The 22,611-nt window shown below is 38.6% G+C and overlaps 2 protein-coding genes across 4 annotated transcripts; both read left to right on the plus strand.

Moving 5' to 3' along the window:
* Positions 1-7,210: 7,210 nt before the first annotated feature.
* LOC119488887 (fizzy-related protein homolog) lies at positions 7,211-13,607 on the plus strand. 3 transcript variants are annotated; one of them, XM_037770875.1, is made up of 14 exons: positions 7,211-7,413; positions 8,248-8,365; positions 8,863-8,991; positions 9,184-9,247; positions 9,361-9,488; positions 9,730-9,812; positions 9,916-10,099; positions 10,233-10,298; positions 10,396-10,498; positions 10,982-11,166; positions 11,250-11,483; positions 12,486-12,590; positions 12,712-12,804; positions 12,902-13,607. In XM_037770875.1, coding segments are annotated over exons 1-14 (1,536 nt in total). In that variant the 5' UTR covers positions 7,211-7,411; the 3' UTR covers positions 12,944-13,607. The 3 variants fall into 3 exon arrangements, with proteins under 3 accessions (XP_037626803.1, XP_037626801.1, XP_037626804.1); XM_037770873.1 differs by having other exon boundaries at positions 7,212-7,413; positions 9,358-9,488; XM_037770876.1 differs by having other exon boundaries at positions 7,212-7,409; positions 9,358-9,488.
* Positions 13,608-14,373: 766 nt separating this feature from the next.
* Positions 14,374-22,149, plus strand: haus5 (HAUS augmin-like complex, subunit 5). Its single transcript, XM_037768836.1, has 20 exons — positions 14,374-14,541; positions 14,686-14,802; positions 15,152-15,214; positions 15,830-15,862; positions 16,319-16,343; positions 16,532-16,664; positions 16,753-16,912; positions 17,018-17,114; positions 17,710-17,801; positions 17,888-17,942; positions 18,041-18,168; positions 18,264-18,345; positions 18,468-18,622; positions 18,919-19,081; positions 19,706-19,786; positions 19,948-20,093; positions 20,163-20,259; positions 21,235-21,373; positions 21,576-21,708; positions 21,999-22,149. Exons 2-20 carry the CDS (start codon positions 14,696-14,698, stop codon positions 22,099-22,101), a joined length of 1,992 nt encoding a protein of 663 aa, XP_037624764.1. The 5' UTR covers positions 14,374-14,541; positions 14,686-14,695; the 3' UTR covers positions 22,102-22,149.
* The last annotated feature ends 462 nt before the right edge of the window (positions 22,150-22,611 follow it).

Raw genomic sequence — 22,611 nt, forward strand, 5'->3', positions numbered from 1 at the left:
TTCTGACAATCTAGATGAAAATATATTGTCTGTTGCACAATAAAAACAATTTATTCATGTTTTTTCTATTATTTTATATTTTCAAACAAAAGAATGTGTTAAATTTTTCTATGTGACAAGTAGGGCTGTCAATGTTAACGCCCCTAATTTCTTTAACACATTAACGCAATCAGTTTTAAATCTTGAGAGAAGATGATCATATGAAACTAGAAAACCTAAGGAATCCATTGGTACCAACCGTGTCATACTAGCTTGTCATGAAGGAGGTTAAATAACGCTACAAACTTATGCTAAATTTTGGCGAGGAAAAACTGGCATAGCCATTTTCAAGGGTTTTCCTTGACCTCTGACCTCAAGATATGTAAATGACAATGGGTTCTGTGGGTTCTATGGGTACCCACGAGTCTCCCCTTTGAGATACATTTTGAACAGATAAAAAATGTGCAATTAATTTGCAATTAATCACGATCAAACATTTGAATCGATTGACAGACAGTGATAAGGTCATATGTAATTTCCAGCTATCTGGAAAATGGGTTGCAACTGGTTAAAAATCTTTTTTCTCGTGCTATTTTTTCATTCAGATGTTTTGAGGAGTCTTTGAATATTGTGGAAATATATCCAAAATATTAGTACGTCTTGTTAAATGATCTTCTGGGGTTTTCAGGTATTTCTTTTTCAGAAAATAGGATGTTTGCTCTGTGACTCAAATGTAATGGTAATACATGAGAGGAGCAAAAGAAAAAGCATGTTATGAATCATGTGACTGAACTCGATCTGTAAAGAAAAACAAAAGAAAACTCATGTTTGAGCTCAAATTTCAAGGATCACACATTGCATTTTTCTCTGTATGAAGTGTAACAAGTGCACAGGTAACACAAGAGAGATTAACAACACTTTCACTACTTCTACATGTACATTTTTGTTTATCAGATCACATTTCATGGTGTTCCCAAAGAGATGAACAAACATTATGCTGAATGGATGAAAAAAGAAAGAAAAAATGCTTTGGACATGAAAGGATGAAAAGAGAGACGGAGAATGTGAGGAAGTCAGAGAGAAAGAGAGGAAAAAGAGGAACATTAAGAGAGAGATTAAGCAGGAGAAAAGTGTGGGAGTGGGAGAGAAAGAGGGAGAGACAGAGGAGGTAAGAGTGGAGAGGAAGAGGAGAAGGGAGGGAGGGAGGGAGGGAGGGATGGCTGCTCATCAGAGTTAATGATGTAGAAAATCCCCCAATTAGAGCGTTTTCCTGTGTTGCAGGATGAGTTCAGAGAGGGGTCCTCTGACAGCCCGAGGATTAGTACCCGGGCCGGGCCGGGCCGAGCCGGGCCTGCACAGACACTAACTAACTGCTGGACAGCTTGGCACTGCTCAGCTGGGGCCGGGTCGGGGCTGTAGCCACAGTCAGGGGCTCGGGGTAGGCATGCGTTTAGCCGGAGTGAGTGGCTCAAAGAAAAGCATGGGAAAAAGAGCAGTGGCGGATCAACATGGAGGAAAAAAAGAGTCCTGGTGGAGGGTTATTCTCAAATGTATTTAAAGTACGGCTGTCAATCGATTCAAATTTGTAATCGTGATTAATCGCATGATTGTCCATAGTTAATCAAGATTAATCACAAATGAATCGCACATTTATTATCTGTTCAAAATGGGAGTGGGCAAATATGCTGTGTTATGCAAATGTATGTATATATTTATTATTGGAAATTGATTAACAGCCCAAAAAAATGACAAATATTGTCCAGAAACCCTCACAGGTGCTGCATTTAGCATAACAAAATAATATAATACCCAATTTCATTTGCATATCTTGAGGTCAGAGGTCAAAGGACCCCTTTGAAAATTGCCAAACCAGTTTTTCCTCGTCAAAATTTAGCGTAAGTTTGGAGTGTTATTTAGCCTCATTGGCGACAAGCTAGCATGAGCCCGCTACAACCTAAAAATCACAAGTTGCGTTAATGTGTTAAAGAAATTTGTGGCGTTAACTTCAACAGCCCTAATTCAAATGTGAGCCAAATAAGATTTTGGCTGCTGTCTTTGTAAATTACTCGTTATCTTTATCTGTATCTATACAGAGCACCCACGTGCAACTTAATGCTTGTGAACACAAAGGCAGTTCCTGAACTTCTCAAAAAAATGTACTTATTTTCTAAAATTATTGAACATTTGGACAGGAACTGACAAAAGAAAACAGGTAAAAATGTTTCATGTTTCAGCTCAGTGCTCCTTGCTGATGCATCTATTTTTTACCTAATCTAATCTGGACATCTGGATTGTATTTAAAATCAATCTGTCCACGTACTGCTTGATGTCAAACAATAAATAAACAGGAACACAGCTTTAATCCTCCTGACATAGTACTGGACAATAAATCTGAACATCAATCTGTCTCTTCTCACACAACGATGAAACGTAACCAACTAGAATGGCACTCGGAGAGCGCCGACCTCCGCCCCCCTCTCCGTTCAGCTTGTGCCATCATCCACGTGTATTTTTGTTTATGTTCAGATCAGCTGTACATAGTGGAGCATCGTTAAAACACTTCGTTCAAACTGGACAGAAACAAAATAAAACTCACATAAACCGTTGTCGTCGTCGAGTTTAATGTGAAAAAACGCTGATTCTACAGTTGTTCCCCTCCAGCCCCCGCTCTCTCTCTGTCTCTCTCTCTGAAGGAAGAAGGTGGGGTCATGCGTCATCAACGTGTCATCAGTTACACTGCGCATGTGTTGTACCCAGAAGTCTTAATGTTCTGGCTGAACGTAATGCTTAAAAAAATTCCTGAATCCAGACCATGATCCGGATCGCCACCAAAATCGTATGGATTGTTCATTGTGCCACATGCCACCCGTCCAAAGAATTTCATTCAAATCCATCAGGAACTTTTGGAATAATCCTGCTAACAGACAGACAGACAGACAAACCAACACAGGTGAAACATAACCTCCTTGGCCCAAGGCCTTAGGCCTTAGGCCTTGGCGGAGGTAATAAGTATGTTTTCTTTAGGGTATAATCATCTGAAAATAAGAATTGTTGTGTTTTCGTTACCTTAGAATGAGCCGTTTATATCTACATAGGGAGCTGGTCCTCTTCACGGAGTCCGCCATGTTGCTCCGCCATGTTTCAACAGTAGCCCAGAACGGACAAACCAAACTCTGTTAACTTTTCCTGCTTGGGCCGGAGTCGATAAAGTTATTCGCTCCCGTCGCTGCTGCTCTCTCTCTCTTGCTTCATCACCCGCTTCCCACGTAAACAAACACACTCTACGCACTGGCTCTGCTCCAGATGTCTCCAGTAAAGCGCCATTCGCATTTTCGTGTTGGCCACTGTACCTCTCCGACACGCTAGATACCGCCAGATCCTAACTGCTGGACCTTTAACTTGGACTACAGTAGCACCAAAAACCTAAAAACAACAGCAAATAAGTGAGGAAAATACAGGTAGCCTGCATAGGAGTAGAGCAATAGTATTATAAAACTTATGTTTATCATAAATATCAGTAACAATATCGAAGCATAAAGGTGATCCATTCTAGCTTTTGCACATGTTTATGAATCTTTAAACTGTAAAGGTCACAGAAATAAAGATGTCAGTCTTCAAAATTAAAGGTTGTTGACTGAACTGTAAATAGGATGACAAGTAAAGCCCTAACTCAGACCTCTCAGTCACTGTGTTCATTAACAACAACTGAGTCCCTAATGACTAATTGATTAATTGTGCAGTCTATTATTTCGCTCCTGCACCCGAGTAGATCTGAAAGGGCCACGGCTGGAGTTAACAGTCTTAACAGAGAGACGCGTTCCTCGCAAAGGACAATAAGGGAAAATAGCGGAATTAATTGGGTTTGATTAAGAGAGCTTTTCAATGGGACACAGCTTTTTCGCATGACATAATTAGAGGTCAGTTAAGGGGGGGTGGACGGGGGGATTTGCCTGTTGGCGCCAGCGTTGTGAGGGTGTGTCTGTGAGAGACAGACAGACAGACACAGAGAGAGAGAGAGAGAGGGGGGTGCTTCCTTCACACTTGTAGAACTATGTTGTGTGTCTGATGTGGTACATTTCTATAGGCTCACTCACCAGAAAACACACAGTGAAGTTCACAGGGGGCCCTCTGTGTGTGATTATTATCACTACACTTGTCAGCATTAAAGACACAGAGCTCAGTCTTTTGTTATAGCGACATGATCATTAGCAGAGACAATGTTATTGTGTAGAGCAGGGTGGTGACACAAGAGGCATTCAGCAGTGTTTTTGGATGAGAACTAAACATGTAAACAAACTTTTTTTTACAGAGGTAAACACGCATATTATGAACGTATAATCCTGTTTCAGTATAATCTTGAATAGGAGGACGTCACATCTAAAAATACATCTGAACTGTCATGAATCAAAACCTTCACGCCTGATTAGATTAACAAATATTTCATCACAAGTCTGCATCTGCAGTTTTTTTTTCTCTCAGAACAGTCGTGATTTTACTGTTCTCTGTTTTACTGGGATTTTGGACAAACGGTGAGCCTGAAACTGTTCAGCTGGCATCCACTTTATTGAAATGTCCTTGAGCAAGGCATTACACTACCAGCTATATGACTCATGTTCAGTATTAGACAATATTTGGACATTGTATCATATTAGTATTGTTATTATTATTATTTACTTATAGTAAATAAAAGTAGACATATTTAATTAAAAGTACAGACGTATAATCAGCAAAATATACTTCAAGTATTAAAAGTAAAAGTATTCACTATGCAGAATGGCTCCTTTCACAGTGTTATCATATAATATGATATTATTCTGTTTTTATCACTGACAAATACATGTAAGAGCATTTTAATGTAGTAGTCTGTCAATGTGGAGCCAATTTTAGATACTTTGCATAGACCATTTTACATTCCCAGTTTATTTCCTGTTGCAGTATGTGTGAATGACATCAGCTGACAGGAAGTAAACAGGGACCCAAGCTGTTGCCTAGCAACGCGATTCCGTTGAAAATGTAAAAAGTAACTAGTAACTATAAGTGTCTCGTAAATGTAATGGAGTAAAACATCCAATATTTCACTCTGAAATGTAGTGGAAGTAGAAGCAGAAAGCATAAAATTGAATCAAGTAAAGTACAAGTATGTCAATTTGATTAAATGTACAAGTACTTGAGGAAATGTCCTCATGTCATATTCCACCACTGCATATTAGTTACTGAAGTAATATAAGTATTATTATTATCATTATTACTATTATTGTTGTTGTTGTTTACCTATATTTATTTACATTTGTTAAGTGTGTATATTAGTTACTGAAGTAATACAATAAATTATATTTAGTTATTTACTTATATTACTACTACTACTACTAATAATAATAATAATAACTATTTTAGTATTGTTGTTGTTTTCCTATATTTTAAATTTTTTAAGTGTGTATATTAGTTACTGAAGTAATAAAATAAATTATATTTAGTTATTTATTATACTACTACTACTACTACTACTACTAATAATAATAATAACTATTTTTAGTATTGTTGTTGTTTTCCTATGTTTTAAATTTTTTAAGTATGTTTATTAGTTACTGAAGTAATATAATAAATTATATTTAGTTATTTATTATACTACTACTACTACAACTACTACTACTACTACTACTACTACTAATAATAATAACTATTATTATTATTGTTGTTGTTTACCTATAATTATTTAAATTTTTTAAGTGTGTATATTAGTTACTGAAGTAATACAATAAATTATATTTAGTTATTTATTTTTACTACTACTACTAATAATGATAATAATAATGATAATGATAATAATAATAATAATAATAATAATAATAATAATAATAATAATAACTATTATTATTATATTTATTTACATTTTTTAAGTGTGTTATGTCTTTTGACATTATGATTGTTTATATGGAAAAGAAGCACGGCAATACCATGTTTTGTTATCTTTGAAATTGAGGCTTCACAATAAAAACATTTGAAACAACTGCATATCAGTTACTTTACTTTTGTTACTACACTTGTATTTCCCGGTATGGGATCAATAAAGTGTACCTCATCTCATCTTGTTTATTTATTATTTATTATTTTTTTACGTGCAATATTTTTTTGATGACCTGAATTCACACAGAGATCCACCATGTTTTCATTGTAGCATAACATGAATGTGTGTTTGTCAGATTGCAGGAGAGGATGGAGAGCAAGACAAGACCAATGCAATTGTTAAAATAAGTTATATATGTACATGTGTGTACGTATATATATATAGATACAGTATATGTGTGTATATATTTGTCCAGGAATACTTCAAACAAAGCATTAGAAGGACCAACTCTTCGGCTTAACTCCTGGTTTGTTTTATGCATGTTAGTGTCCTAGATGATAGGGTGTACTGTCCTAGACCTCTAAGAATTTATCATTATTTATTAATGTTTATATAATTCTGTTTTAATTTTTTTTTCTTTTACTATGACTATTTTATTTCATTTGTACATTTGTGTGTATTTATTTATTTATCTATTTTTTGTACACTTGTTTTTTTTGAGTGCCCTCTGGGTATTGTCATGGGTCGGGGGTGGGCGGGATATCTATCAGTCCAAACATGTTTTTGCAATGGATTGTCAGAGTTGTATTAATAAAATTCAGAAATAAACTCTTTAAAAAAATTAAATAATAATTAAATAATAATAAAAAAAAAGTTATAAATATATTTTTAAAAGCAGGCAGGTTTAGGACTTGGGTCAAGTACAGCACAGGTAGGTCTACAGCATCTACTGCAGCAGAGCACTCTGCCTCTAGCTGGGTAGAACTAGCACGCCCTCTATGTTTGGTACTTGGTCATGACAAGAAACTCACAAAATAACATAGACACGATAACATACAGTATATTTACAACATACAGTATATACACTTGTATTCAACATGTGCAGTTTCCCAGTTTGATCTACATCAGAGGTTCCCTATATTTTACATCTACTATGCAAATGGTACCCTACTGAACCCATTTGATATCAAATCTATCTATATTTATGTATCTGAAGACGTTTACTGTTAGATAAAATATGATATTGTAAGATGGGAAAGTACAGTTTAAGATATATTGTTGCTTGGTTGTGAAATTCTTCAAATTCTTCACAGTAGTTCGCATCTAAAAATTCCCACTGCCTGTAAATGCAACACTTCCGTGTTTTGATTTGAAAGTCCTACGTCACGGGGGGTGGCACAACTCCCACAATGCAATACGATTTTCACCTGAGCTAAACTGAGTTACATTAGCTAGCTAGCTAGCTGCACATCTGAGAGTGAATAACTTTAAACACATCTCTGAGATTACTCATCTGATTCCTCCGCGACTTGTTGTTCCTGTTTACCTGTCTGTGTGGAGATATTCAAGGACTGGCTCGCTCGTTGTATGTATGTTGTTGCTTATTGTAAATGATTAGATTAGCCATTAGCTCAATGAGCTAACGCTAGTTCAATCATTACCAGCTAGCTTTACCTTTTCAGTACAAACATGACTACAGAGAAGTCCATTTGATGACATTTAACTGCGAACAAGGCTCTTAAAAATGACATTTGTTGCTTTGAACTGGTTGAAAGTTAGTTATGCCGTAATGTTATATAACTAGATGCCATAACAAGCATCACCTTTAAGATTACACTGATTAAATGACTCTGTTATGATTATTTATGTTCTATAAATAAACATGATATCTTTCAAACTGGGCTGTGAGATATGTGAAAGGTTGTATTTTCTATCAACAACATGCAAGTCATAACTATAATCCCAAACGTGGCTAACTTTCTGCTTTTACAGGTTTAAATCAGGATACTATACTGTTCTATAGATACATAATATGTTGTACAACTTTCTAACTAACCTTTTATTATGGGATACCCTCCAGACAAGCACCAAAAAAAAGCATTTCAGTTTAACTGTTGAATAAATTACATTCTGTTATGATTGTTTATGTACTTTAAATAAGCATGATATATTTCAAACTGTGCTGTGAGATATGTGAAAGGTTGTATTTTCTATCAACAACATGCAAATCATAGTTATAATTCCAAACTAACTTTCTGGTTTTACAGGTTTAAATCAGGATACTGTAGTGTACTATAGCTACATAGCATTTTGTAGATCTTTCTAACTAACCTTGCATTATGGGATACCCTCCAGACAAGCACCAACAAAAAAGCATTTCACTTTAACTGTTGAAATCATTTTGTACTTGTGTGTTTTTCCAGGTGTCCAGCCTCCCAGCCTGTGGCTGTGGGATCAGGACTTCAGGTTAAGATGGATTCAGAATATGAACATCGCCTCCTTCGCCAAATCAACATTCAAAATGACAACTTGAGCCCTGTTGTGAGTCTTTTTCTCTGTTCCTTAATGATGTAAATGTTGTACTCAGGGAATAAAATTAGCACCTGACAAATACGGGGTAAATGTTGATGGTAAACATTTCAAGTCACCTGCCACCGTGGCAGTTTTCCTTATATTAAGGCACATTATTATTATTTTTCAAATCCTAAATTACAAATCACGGATTAGGGTTACATTATATATTCCCTATTTCTACTGTATGACATCACTGACTCAGTGTTTACAATTCTAAAGCGTTCTGCATAGATTTCAGAAGTGGCAGACGAAAAATGAACAGGCCGGTATAAATGTTCAGTGACCTGCCACAGTGGCAGGTGATGAAAAGTTTTATATTCAGACACTGGTTGTACGTCAACACTGAATTTGTGGTATTATCAAGTTATATTATAAATTAACTCATCAGAAAAGTGACCAAACTTAAAAAAATTCATAAACAAATACATTTATGTAATATATATAATAATTTGTTGGTTTTGCAGAAACTGCCACAGAGTCTGCGCAGCCAGACACCCACCGGCTCCCCGTTATCTTCACCCAGTAAGCTTGGAGACAGATTCATTCCAACCAGAGCGGGGGCAAACTGGAGCATCAACTTCCACAGGATCAATGTATGAACAGTTTGTTGGTACATTCGTTGAGGAGTGTGCCTGTGCTTTTGCAAGATAAAAGTAATATTTGTATAATACATGACAAAAGTCTAAAGGTTACAGTGTGTTTAGGTGAAGTTGATTACCGTATGAATGTTCTGAACTACTAGTGTCTGTAGCTCAAATTAATGACTGTATCTTTGTGTTTTTTAGGAAAATGAGAAGTCACCAAGTCAGAACAGGAAAACAAAGGATGCCTCTTCTGATAACATTAAAGGTAAATAAATCCTGTAAAGGTTTTATTTTGCTACTTCTATTTCTTGCATATGTGCACCCAGGATTGTAGCTTTGTGCTTGTGTTTTAAATAATATTTTTGTTGCATGCAGCAGATGGGCTGGCCTACTCTGCTCTGCTGAAGAATGAGCTGCTGGGAGCGGGAATAGATAAAATCCAGGACCCTCAGACAGAGGACCGGCGTCTACAGCCATCGACTCCAGAAAAGAGAAGTCTCTTCAATGTATGGACACTTCATCTCATACTCCATTTGTATTAAATTACAGTATATAGCATATTGATCGTACAATGTCAGAACAGACACACAGACAATATGCTCTCGGAGTCTTGAGTGGGGGTAAAAAACAATATCAAAGAGTAGAATACCACTATTAAGTCAGTGTACAGTTTTTCTTCAGTGTATTATGTTATTTTAATGAAGCTGGTAGACAATATGATGGTCTCGGCCTCTGTGTTCTTTGCAGTATTCACTCAATACCAAGAGGTCGTCACCAGATGAAGGCACCAACATCTCCCCCTACTCTCTATCACCTGTCAGCAACAAAAGGTAGAAGCACTATTTTCGATCTCTCATTGTTGATCACACTGCAAACAAAGAAACACACATTTTGGCTTCAGGGTTTTACGATCTCCGACTTTTCCTGTTGCAGTCAGAAATTGTTGCGTTCACCCAGAAAGCCAACTCGCAAGATCTCAAAGATCCCTTTTAAAGTCCTGGATGCTCCAGAGCTGCAGGATGACTTTTACCTCAACTTGGTGGACTGGTCGTCTCTCAACGTGCTAAGTGTCGGGCTGGGTACATGTGTTTACCTGTGGAGTGCCTGTACCAGCCAGGTACCGTAGAGTATTTACATAACTGAATTTGAACTTGTGCATGTATATTTGTAAAAAATATTTGTGTTTCTTGACGGTATTCATTACTATGCTACGCCACAGTGAGTCGCTAGTTGAATTGTCTTTTCTTCAGGTAACAAGATTGTGTGATTTATCAGTGGAGGGAGACTCAGTCACGTCAGTCGGGTGGTCCGAAAGGGTAAGTATACACAGGATACTGCCTTCAGGAAACTGTCGAGGTGAGCTTTTGGTACAGTTAGTTTTTCTTAAAATGAAAGGATTCTTCATGTTTTTAGGGTAACCTGGTGGCAGTGGGGACTCACAAAGGCTTTGTTCAGATCTGGGATGCTGGTGCTGGGAAGAAACTCTTTGCCCTGGAAGGACACACAGCTAGAGTTGGTGAGAACAACTCTAGTCTTGTGCCTTAACAGCAATGCTAAAGTCACAATAACAACAAATGAACTGAAAACAAAAAAACTAGAGAGCCGAATTAACGCTTGACATTCTTGATAGGGGTGCCCTCGACCAAAGAAATTCTTAGTCGACTAACGCTCACACGATTTTGTCGACTAATCAATTAGTGGATTTAATCGACAGATTTGTAAAACTGAGTTTCTCCATGAAGAATCACACAAGAGCACCACTTTAAATGTTGTGTTTACCAGAGATGTGCTCATAAGTTACTTGAAAATAAGTCATTCAGCATGAAAAACGCATAAAAAACAACTAATAGGCTAAAGAAATCTTAGTCGACCGAGACCAAAACGACCGATTAATCAACTAATCGACTTAGAGGGGGCAAACCTAATTCTTTATAATTGTGTACCGACATTTTAGTCAAAGGTGTGAACACACATAAATGAAGCTTTACTCTGTCTCCAGGAGCGTTAGCATGGAATGCAGACCAATTGTCTTCGGGAAGCCGTGATCGTATGATTCTTCAGAGAGATGTGCGGACCCCTCCACTCCAGTCAGAGAGACGGCTGCAGGGACACAGACAGGAAGTGTGTGGCTTAAAGTGGAGCACTGACCATCAGCTGCTCGCTTCTGGTGGCAACGACAACAAGGTACAGTTGTTATTGTTATTAAAAACATGCCCCCTTCTTTGTGCATTTATTCATTGTGTTCATTAATGTTATTGTCATCTCAGCTGCTGGTTTGGAACCACTCCTCGCTGAGCCCAGTGCAAACATACATGGATCACCTGGCTGCGGTGAAAGCCATCGCCTGGTCCCCCCACCAGCACGGCCTACTGGCCTCCGGGGGCGGCACTGCTGACCGCTGCATCCGATTCTGGAACACGTTGACCTCACAGCCGCTGCAGTGCATGGATACCGGATCTCAGGTCTGCAACCTGGCCTGGTCCAAGCATGCTAATGAGCTGGTAAGTGACTCCAGATACGCACTGTGAACAACTGATTTGATGACTTTATTCCATGAAATTATAAAGAAACAATTGTCACGAAGGACACACTTGCATTGAGAATAAGGTGATGCATGGCTTATTTCTAATCGTCAAGATGATGCCTGTAAAAAGTTGTACTTAATTTATATCAGTTTGTAGAGATTTAGAATCGGCGGATTTCTCGCTTTGACAGTACTCTCCATCTGTTAATCAGCCTAACTCACTGACACTGCCTATTCCTGAACCTACTGCCACTGCAATTGAACAAGCAAATAAGTCCAAGGGGGTTAATACTCTACTAAAAGCATTGTATATCCATGTTAATTGTGATACATTGGCATAGACTTGTGCTGTTTCATTTTTATGCCTTAGCACCGGCGACAGCGGTGGCCAGAGGCATTATGTTTGCCGGTTGTCCGTCCATCCGTACGTCCGTCTGACCCATTCTCTTGAGCACAATATCTCAGGAACACCTTGAGTGAATTTCATCAAATTTGGCACAAACATCCACTTGGACTCAAGGATGAACGGATTAGATTTTGGTGATCAAAGGTCACTGTGACCTCAGAAATCACGTTTTTGGCTATAACTCAAGAGTGAATGTGTTAATTATGACAATTTCACACAAATGTCTAATAGGATAAAATTATGAATTGATGACATTTTGGACAGAAATTGGATGTAAACTGCAACTTCACGTATTGGCAGAGGCATACAATTGCAAGGCGGTAATTCAAGTTTATTGTGAGATACTTTGGAAAATGTACCTGTTTCCACTGGAAAAAGTGTTGCCTCTTTCTGTTTTACATCTTTGGGACACAATGTAAAATATGCTTTGTTGAGACCAGTACAACTGTCAAATAACAAGACCATCACTGAGAAGATGGTGTTTGTTTGTAATAACAACATAATGTATTAATTTATTAATAGTGAATTACACAAAGCCTCCTTCAAATTATAATATTACTTTTTTTTTTCCAGGTGAGCACTCATGGCTACTCTCAGAACCAGATCTTGGTGTGGAAATATCCAGCTCTCACTCAGGTTGCCAAACTCACCGGACACTCCTACAGAGTGCTCTACCTGGTCAGTTTATCAGTTTGTGTTCTCTCTCTGATGAGAATGTGATCTTGCTGTTGGTCATGTTAACAGAAAAGCTGGCCAGAACATCTTGTGATTTTTATTCTTTCATTTTTTTTTATATTAGGCAATGTCCCCGGATGGTGAGGCGATTGTGACGGGAGCTGGAGATGAGACTCTACGCTTCTGGAACGTATTCAGTAAAACAAGGTCAACTAAGGTGAGAAGGCACTTTTTGGGAACAGCATTGTGTAATCACAGACCCCCCCCTCACATCTACAAAATAATTAACCAAGTTTCTTTATCTTTTGTTTCAGGAATCTGTATCAGTTTTAAATCTCTTCACCAGGATACGATAACTTTAAGCAAATATTAAAACTCTAAAACTCTAATTTGAGTGGATCCTGGTGTCACCACTGGATAGCTCATCAACATGGTGCTAAGGACATACAGTACAATCTTGTGACATTTTTTCACAGAGGAAATGGCAGCAAGAACAACGGAGCACTTTTTTTTCATGGTAACAATTGTTTGGGAAATTATTTTTGACTTTTGTGCTCCCGTCATGAATGTAGTCTTTTTTTTTTTTTTTATGAAAAAAATGTATAAGGAGGATGATTTGTTTTCTATTCACAACAAGAAATTATAGGCCTTACTAAAAAATATTATGTTGTGGAATCTTAAATGTGGAGAGAGCATTTTTAGTTTTTGTTTAACTCAGGTCTTATTTATTTAACGCTGCCGTGAAATCCATTACAGTGAAAGCGGCAATGGCTTCAATGGGAAAAATGCCATTACATATTATGACTAAAACATAAAAACTAAACATAATCACCTGCTAAGGCCTTTACAGTATGTGCACCATGTTTACTGTGATCCTTAGAGTACTAAGGTTGAGAGTGGTTGGCTGAAATAATGCAGTTTTGCTCCTGTGGATAGAAAGTCTAATGCTGTGCATCTAGACATTTACTACACAGTTGATTCTTTGTAGTAAAGGAAGAAATAAAAGATGATGGATCTGAAGAACTGGTGTATATTTCCTTTTTCCAAATGCTTGTATAGCAATTACCATTCATTTTGCATGGTTGTGTATTGCCTTCTGTGTGGAGTCTGCATGTTCTACCATGTTAGCGTGGGTATTCTCCGGTTCACCGGCTTCCTCCCACATTCCAAAGACATGCAGGTTAGGTTCATTGTTGACTGTAAATTGCCCGTAGGTGTGAATGTGAGTATGAATGGTTGTCTGTCTCTATGTGTCAGCCTTGTGATAGTCTGGCGACCTGTTCAGGGTGTACCTCGCCTTCACCCAGTGTCAGCTGGGATCGGCTCCAGTCCCCTCTGCAACCCTGAATGGGATAAGCGGTTACAGATAATGGATGGATAGATGATTGTATAAAGTTTATGCTGCTCATCTGTATGAAAGAAAATATGCTGGATTTGCAACAAGATTTTCTTTTTGAGTGGTGATTTTTTAGGGCTGCAACTAACGATTATTCTCATTGTCAATTAATCTGTCAATTACTTTCTTGATTCATCTATTAGTTGTTTGGTCTATAAAATGTCAGAAAATGGTGAAAAATGTCGATCAGTGTTTCCCAAAGCTTTATTATTTATTATTTATTATTATTATTATTATTTATTATTATTTTCATTTTCTTTAGTAGTAAAACTAGTGAGTAGGTAGAATCCTGATCCTCACTCCAGACCAGCTGGTGGCGGTGATGCGCCATAAAGTTGTTTGCCAACCGCCATAAAAAAACTCCAACGAAGAAGAAGGAAGTGTATCCATGACAACATCCGACTACAACCAATCAGCGGGCCGCTCGGGCTGCTGTCTCAGCTGACCGGAAGTACTGAGAACGGGCGGGAAGTTGAAAGTATTCAGAGTATTTCAGATAAAAACAATAACTTACGTGTAACGTCATTAAAGTAAAGTCGCATCTTACACAAGAGCAGAGTAAGTTCAAGGACTCTACTTAGCTAAATGTGGTCAAGGACTCGAGCTAACTACGCTAGTTAACGAACTGAACAGAATAAGTAGCCTGTTAGCTTGCTTGTTAGCTTGCTAGCTACAAGTTGTTTACTTTCTGTAGTCTGTCAGGATCACATCCATGGTCAGGATGGCGGACAGGAATCTAGTGCGGGAGTTGAAACGTTGGGCCACAGAGGAGTTCAACCTGCCCCCGGACAGCCTGCCAAATGACAGCTATTTTAAAACGTGTGTATCAAGCTTGTCTTTTACTATCACTGTATGTGCAATATCATTTTCCACTTGTGCAATTTGGTTAATAGTCTGTTTATTGTCAATACTGTATATACTGCTCCTATTTTTATACTTCCTTTTATTAAAATGGTTCAAATTGTTACACTTTGTTTAGCTCTTTTTTTTTTTTTTTTTTTTTACTGTTAGCTGATGCATTTTGTTTTTTGCACTCTCCCCTTTGCTGCTGTACACTGCAAATTCCCCCACTGCGGGACTAATAAAGAAATATCTTATCTTATCTTATATTAGATGTCCTCACAGTTGCAGCATTGAACAAACGTAATGCTGATTATTTGTTTTCTAGGCTCTGTATCGGGACAGGGAAGTCAATATGGAAATATGTCATCCAACACGTTTATCAACAGAGGTTAGTCTTTACACCATTACACCATATAGATATAACATTGTTTTATATCTATGCTTTACACTACTGTAACCCCTTGATCAGTTACCCATGTTTGTGTATGTCATCCCAGAGCTCACTCTGTCCCCATTTGTATGGTCAGAATAAAGCATATCATAATAATAATAATGCACACAGTGCATAGACTAAGCTACTGGAGTTACATGCACTATACTCATTTTTAACAGTCTCTTCTGCACTATATTCACTTTTTTAATAGAGGTGTATCGCAGCTGTTACCCTGCACTATATTCAGTTTTAACAGTTTCTTCATCTCCTTGTATTTTTATATATGGTATATTTTTTTATACTTTGTACTACTAATTTTTTTTACTGTCTTTTTACTAACATGTTTAACATTATGGAACTGTGATGCTGGAAACTTAAATTTCCCTCAGGATCAATAAAGTTACTATCTATCTATCTATCTATCTATCTATCTATCTATCTATGTCATGGCATCAGATAAATGTCTTTATCTGTAAAATAAACTGTTGTCCCACCCTCTGTACATTCTTTGAGTGGGAAGATTGGAAAATAATGGATTACAGATTCCTGACGGTTTCTGTGTTTTTCCAGGAACGTGAGGATCATGCGTGGCAATCTCCAGTGGTATCCTTTCTGGCCCTGTTTGAGGATTTTAAAGCCATCAGTGTCTGTCACTACAGTGGCCATGTCAACTTCATGTGTACATTTAGGGCATTTAGTTGCCCTTATAAATGTCAGTGAGAGGCCACTTGGACAGAAGAGAGTCTGTATCTTGCTCAATACTTATTGCTGTTTGTAAGTTGATGTACAGTCTCTCTGCCAGCACTTGGACACACCGCTCCTCTCATTGATTACCAAGGGTGGTATACATATAGTGGATGCTTGCAAGGAACCTTTATGGTGCATCCTGTTCCCTCTTTCTCTCTCTGTTTCCTGTCAATTGTCTACTGTGCTGTCTTGTAAATACCGCCCTCTTCCTATACTTGGTACCACTCAGTATACACTGAATTTCCTCAGCCACCAAGGCCACTGTGTGTTTCGCATTTATTCGGTAATTTCCTTGACATTATGATCTTCAAGGTACAAAGTTCTTCAAGACAAAGAGGTAGGCTACAACTCGTTTTCCTTCCTTGTAGTTCATTTCTATTTCATGATATACCTGCTCGATGTAGTGCTTGATTAATCTTGAGTGATCACACTGATGATACACAGTGTGGAATTATTATTTCAGTAAGAAAGCCACAGATAAACTGATATGTGTTTTTTTATCTGCTGGTGTTTTTGCATGCTCAGTTGAAGAAGGCTGAGTGCCAGAGTGAGGCTGCTAAGCAGAAAGAGCTTCAGAGGAAGATAGAGCAGCTGAGAGCTGAGATCAGTCACCTGGACTCTCAGATCAGTGGAACAGAGGAACAGTTGGCTACACAGGGTTAGTCCCATCGGACCACATTACTCCTTCCATAGTTAAACAATATTTAAAGTGATCTCCTTCACCAGTGTTTTCTATTTACTAACAGAGCAGTCCATCAGCCGTACCTGGGCCCATGTGGAGGACAGCCGGCGTAGAGAGCTGCTCCTGCAGGCCTTCAGGGAGCGCTGCATCTTGGGCCGCAAGGTGCTCTGCGATGACACGCAAAAGATCAGTGGGCACTGCCAGGCACTGGAGCAAATTACCAGGTAAAGTTGAAAGTTAAAGTAAAATAAAAATCAATGAAGTGAGAACATTTACACACCCGTATTAATCATGAAATACGTAAGTGAGAACTGTATTGTGTGTTGCAGGAAAGCAGAGATTGAAGTGCTGTTTGATAATAAGCCTTCCAGCAGCAGTGATGGCGACAACCTCAACTCTAAAGTCGCAGCAGAGGCACAGGTCCTGGTAAGAGCTGCCTAAATCTGGTCTGCACTTTATCTGGCATATGCAGCGTTGGTGTATTGATGCTATCCACTAGTATATGTTTCAGTCAGAAAAATAAAGAGTGAATAGGCCAACTGACTGACCTATATAGTGCACTATATTTACCATCCCTGATTTTATTTCAGTGTCAAAATTCTGTGAAATGTATCTATATAGTGCCGTCATAGTGGTAGGAGTGTCCATGGCATGTACACTACTTTCTGCTAACAACTAAACAATGCAATGGTCCGCAGTTATACGACTCTACATCAGTCATGAGTGTCCAAAATCTTGATTTACAGCTCACTATAGAGTAAACTACTGAGTATATACACTATTATACAGAGAGCAATGAATGAGGGAGTGATTTTGGACACACAACAGCTATGGATTACTGCTGGTCGTTTCAATCTCATAGTTCTACAGCTGGAGGAGATGCCCACTGATTTGACGAAAAAACAGTTGAAATCTACATACAGTATTTTGGAAGAAGTTATACCAGTTGATCGGCCCATGATATATCAGCTGCTGACTGAAGGAAATGATCGAATTTGTTTGCATTATTTTTTCCCGTTAGCGTGAAGTGAGAGAGCTGTGTGACGACAGGGTCCACTTCTATCAGTCTTTACAAGAGAGTGAACTGAAAACAGTGCACTCTGCAGCCAAACAGTAAGAACTACGGTTGATACAGTCTATCAGAATGTTGTCAACTTTTTTTTCTTGAATTAATCACTTCTCTCTTTGTTTCATCTTAGTATGACACGTGAACAAAGGACTGCTGTGTTTCAGTACTGGCTGAGTGCTGTGGAGGTCGGTGTATTTTGATCATATTTCCCTACATATTTTGGTACTTGTATACTGTAAATTTTCACTTTGAATTAACTTGTTGTTGCTTGTCATGTCATCAGAACATGTTGGGTGGTTATCCTCCGAACCACGTCCTCTCAGCATTGGAGTATTTAGCTTCCAGAGAGCAGAAGGAACTAGAGGAGAAACTCGCCTCTCTGGATGTGACACAGGATGTGACAGCTCTACGGTAAACTTCAATGTTATAATAACGATCTCTCTTCCTCTAAGACTTTAAAAGCCCCAAAGATTTCAGTGTTTATTTATGTCGCATTTTAATTGCAGGTTCCGCTACGAAAGCAATCACCTACTGGACATGTCAGCAGAAGAGGATAATGAGTTGCCATCGGTTAAGACCCTCTTAGAGGTGCTTAACACAAACACACACTGTAATGTAATATTCATGGAGTTCACAGTAGCAGAGGAAACATGTTCATGTGTTTCCTGGCATTTGTGATTAAAACAATTTTATTTGTTTGTTGTTTCCAGGATGCTTGGGAAGAGGTGGAGCAGAGTTTGGTGGAACTGGCCCAGACTCGCTCCAGAGTCCAGCAGCTCCAAAACCAGCTGCAGGGCCGCAAGAAGAAAGCTGAGCAGGAGGTGTCTGGCATCGCAGATGAGCTACACAACGACTCCTTGGCACTGTAAGCAGCAGACTCACTTTAGAGATTGTTGATGAGTCATGAAATCAGTGTATTGCCTCAGGAATAATATTTTAGTCTTATAATAGGAGCTCATCAAGGCTTTTTAAGATTGAACAATTTCTTTTTAATTTTTTCTCAATTAAATCTCATTCTTTGCTCGTGTTCTGTCTTTATTTTGCGCTTGCATTTGCAATGAATTTGTTGCTAACAAAAAATAGCCCATAGTCAAATTAGAGACTGAAGGGATCCGGGTGAATGAAAATCTTGTCTTAAAACATTTACTTTGTTGCCGACAGGTCAGCTCTAGAGGTGGAACTTCAGTGTGTGATGCAGGCGGCAGCCAGGGATCATATCAGAGACCGGTGTATCCAACTGGACCAGCATGCCAGAAGCCGACAGGAGGCGCTTAGGAACCTCCACAGCCAGTGGCAGAGCATCCTTGAATTCAGACAACTAGTGGTGAGAATGAATTGACAATATGAGACCTCTCAAAACCTACTGCCAGTGTTACTCCTGGATAAAGCATTTTCTACATGTTTCAAAATATATTAGTAATTATTTAAGAAAATGTGGACTGTAGAGCGGCATGTAGAGCAGAGGTTTTTAAACTGTGAGGGGGGGCTCCAAACAGTTTCAGGGGGGGGGTTCAGTGAATGGAAGTGAAAAACTATGTTAGTTATTAAATTAGTTATCAAACGGTCACATAGAATAGTCCTGTTTTTCCCACTTTCCCAGAGTCAGAAAGTAATAAATGCCTTTAGGACAGACCTTTTTTATCTTTTGTTGTAGTCTGAAGTTATGTCAAACAGCAATATTAAGCCATCTTGGCTCAATTGTGTCATGATCCCATAGGCATCCAAAAATTGAGCAAAACTAAGGGGGGTAAGCTTTCGCTGAGGGGAGGCCTACAGTCTCAGACTTTGAAAATCCCTGGTCTAGAGGATTTGGTTCTGTGTGTTGTTAACGGTCCCTAGATAAACTTCTTGATTTGCCAAACCTTTTATGAATTTAAAATGCAGAGGCATCAGTATTTCTCAAACATATATATATCACTAAACATGTTCTGTTGTTGCGTCTCTCCAGGTTCTCAGACAGGAGCATATCAGAGGTCTAATTAAGGGGAACTCCACAGCCAAGACGGAGCTGATTCGTCTGCACACAGAGGTGGGGAAGTTCTCCAGCTATGATACTGAAGTAGAGGGATTATTATAAGATTTGCTTTAAGATTAATGTTTTGGTCTCTTTAAGCTAAAAAATATTTTCCACAAAAAAAGCTATTTTTTTGAACATATCTTGAGGATTTCTGTCCCTCTGTCTTATTTCAGTTACATGAATTCGTCCGGGGCAAACTGGTGCCACAGTTTGAAGTTGTCACCACTGCAGCCGGCAGTCAGAGGAGCTCCATTTCCAAGGAGGCCAGACAGTTGGGAACGATTTCGCTTCTTGCTCTGGACCGTAGGACTGTTGAAGGGTAAGAACAAGTTGCCTGATACTTGAAGGAGTTAACCTCAGTCATTCCACATTGTTTCTGTTGTTTCAGAATGCAAAGAATCCCTTCATCGTGGTTGTCCATCCATCGCTTGCAGTCCCCGACCTTCAGCAGCTTGTGTCAGAGTCTGGCATTCCCACTGTATAGGGTGAGTCCGGGCATATGATGCATCAGTCTATTGTAACAAAAATGAAATCTCCTTTTTTTTGGCTTCTTGCTCTGGGCAACAGATATAGTGTTATGGCTGTGGCTCAGAGGTAGAGCAGGTCAATTAGTGGACAACCCGCTCTACCTCTCAGCCACAGAGGTCTAGCAAATGGAGACAATAGAGACAATAAAGTTCAACAATTTTGTTAAATTTATTAAATTGTTGTATTTTATCAGATGCAAAAAAAAAAGAAAACATGATTTCAGCATTATATATTGGCTCTAAATATCGGCCATTGAAAGACCCATATTGGTTGACCACTAGTTGATGATTCTATTCAAAGGCAATTAAGTAATATGTTAGCTATATTATTATTAGCTATAATCTTGTAATGGTTAAACCAATGAAACTGCAGGAGAAAAGTATTTCTTATTATTTTTTAAATGGTAAAAAAATGATAAATATTATGAAATATATGATCATTAATATGCATTTCAAACATTCTAAAAAAGTGATACATAACAGTTGATTAACTGTACAAAAGACCATTAAATTGTGTTGTCAAAGTGGCAGACCATTGATGCGTCACTTTGCATGTGACGTTTGCCTGGGGACACTCGTTGCATTCCTATAAAAGTTGTGCTAGTAACTCCTGAAGTTCACACTGCTCCTTAAACGTCACATGCCCAGAGTGGTTTCGATTAGCGAGCTGACTATCAATGCCAGTTCTTCACCCTAGTCCTCTCACCAGCAGAGCTGATAAAAATATTATCTAGAAAATTAGTTTTACTGCACAACAGGCATAACACCAACAGTCTTGTACTGTTGTGAATTAGCTTTTTAAGGATATCTGCTGGTCTTACAAACACTCACTGTGTATTTTTTTCCCCTTTATATAAGTTTTAATTTCATGGAATTTCTTCACCTTTGCATCTTTATCTGACTTTAAATTTTCTCCTCCTTCTTAAACTTCAGGCTCCAGAGGAGTTGTGTTCCCGGGCGCGCTCCCAGCAGCTTGAGTTGCGTTTTCTCCGTCAGTTACTGCAACTTCACTCTGCTACTTCGCAGAAAATACAGAAGGAAACAGAGTTGCTGCATGCATCTGATCAAAAAGGTAATCAGAGGAACCCATCAAGAGTGAAGCTTTTATCATGCTTAAGATACACAGTAAGAGCTGTGCAGTATTTGGCTGTTTGTACACATATTGTATATGATATGTATATGATGTAGAATGTATGTTCCCTGAGCAAAAATAAGTTTTAAAAATGATTATAAACACAAAAAAAACGACTGTTTGTCTACACTGTGCCTCTTAGCTCTGCTGTCCAAAGTCATGGAGGAGGATCAGAAGCTTCTGGAGGCTATGGTACCGAGGGTCAGAGGCCTCACCCAACGCAGCGCCCAAGGCCTTTCTTATGGGGTCCAAGTCAAAACTGCCATCTCTTACTGGTGAGGCACATTTCCGAAGTAGATGACCCATTGCAAACAGACTTTGTGATATCAGCAAATATCGTATGTTATCCAAAGAATCGATATCGTATTGTGATGAACCTTGTGATTTACAAGCCAATGTCCTTGGCTGAAAAAAAGATTGAGGTGGTTTAGATAAATGTGTTTAAACTGCAAATGTGTTATCTGATAAGTAAGTAATTAGTTATTTGGGATTTATACCTTCAGTGAGGAGTTATGGGTCTGGTTTGCTGGTTAACTTGTTCTATTTTGTGTGTTCATACCTTTAGGTGGGATCTGCCGGCCCAGCATGTCCTACCTGAGGTCAGTAAAGGAGGACTGACCTTTCAACAGTGGCTAGACAGGTGGAAACTTGCTGCCAAAGCCTCTTAGGACACTTCATCGTTTTAGAAAATAAACTGTGGGAAAAAAGTTTGTAAACTTGTGTTTGGTCGATTATTTCTCTGTTGTTACAATGCTAACTGGCATTGTATTTTACATGGTTGGAAAGCCTGTTTATTTACCTTCACAATGATGTCCAACTTGTAAGGATCATGCATTTGTGAGATGAGCAACACAGCTGATTATGTGGGTAGCGCCCAAGAAAAATTTGCCAAAATGCTCTGCCAATGCTAAAGGGTGTATTCTCCTGTTGGTATTGACTCTTTTTTTTTGTTGTTTGGTGGATTGGATGATTTAACTCTATCAGTAACAAGGAACAAACAAGACATATTGGCAATTTGACACTTTATTCATTTAATACACCGTCAGGAGCCTCAGAAGCGGGTGGAAGATCCATACGCAGCCACAACAGCCTGGCACCTCCTCCTCATGCTGGTCACCAACCTGGTCACACGTTGCTGTGGGATGGCGTTCCATTCCTCAACCAGGATTTGTTGCAGG

This window comes from Sebastes umbrosus, chromosome 5 (assembly GCF_015220745.1).
Source record: "Sebastes umbrosus isolate fSebUmb1 chromosome 5, fSebUmb1.pri, whole genome shotgun sequence".
In the NCBI taxonomy this organism is placed as follows: Eukaryota; Metazoa; Chordata; class Actinopteri; order Perciformes; family Sebastidae; genus Sebastes; species Sebastes umbrosus.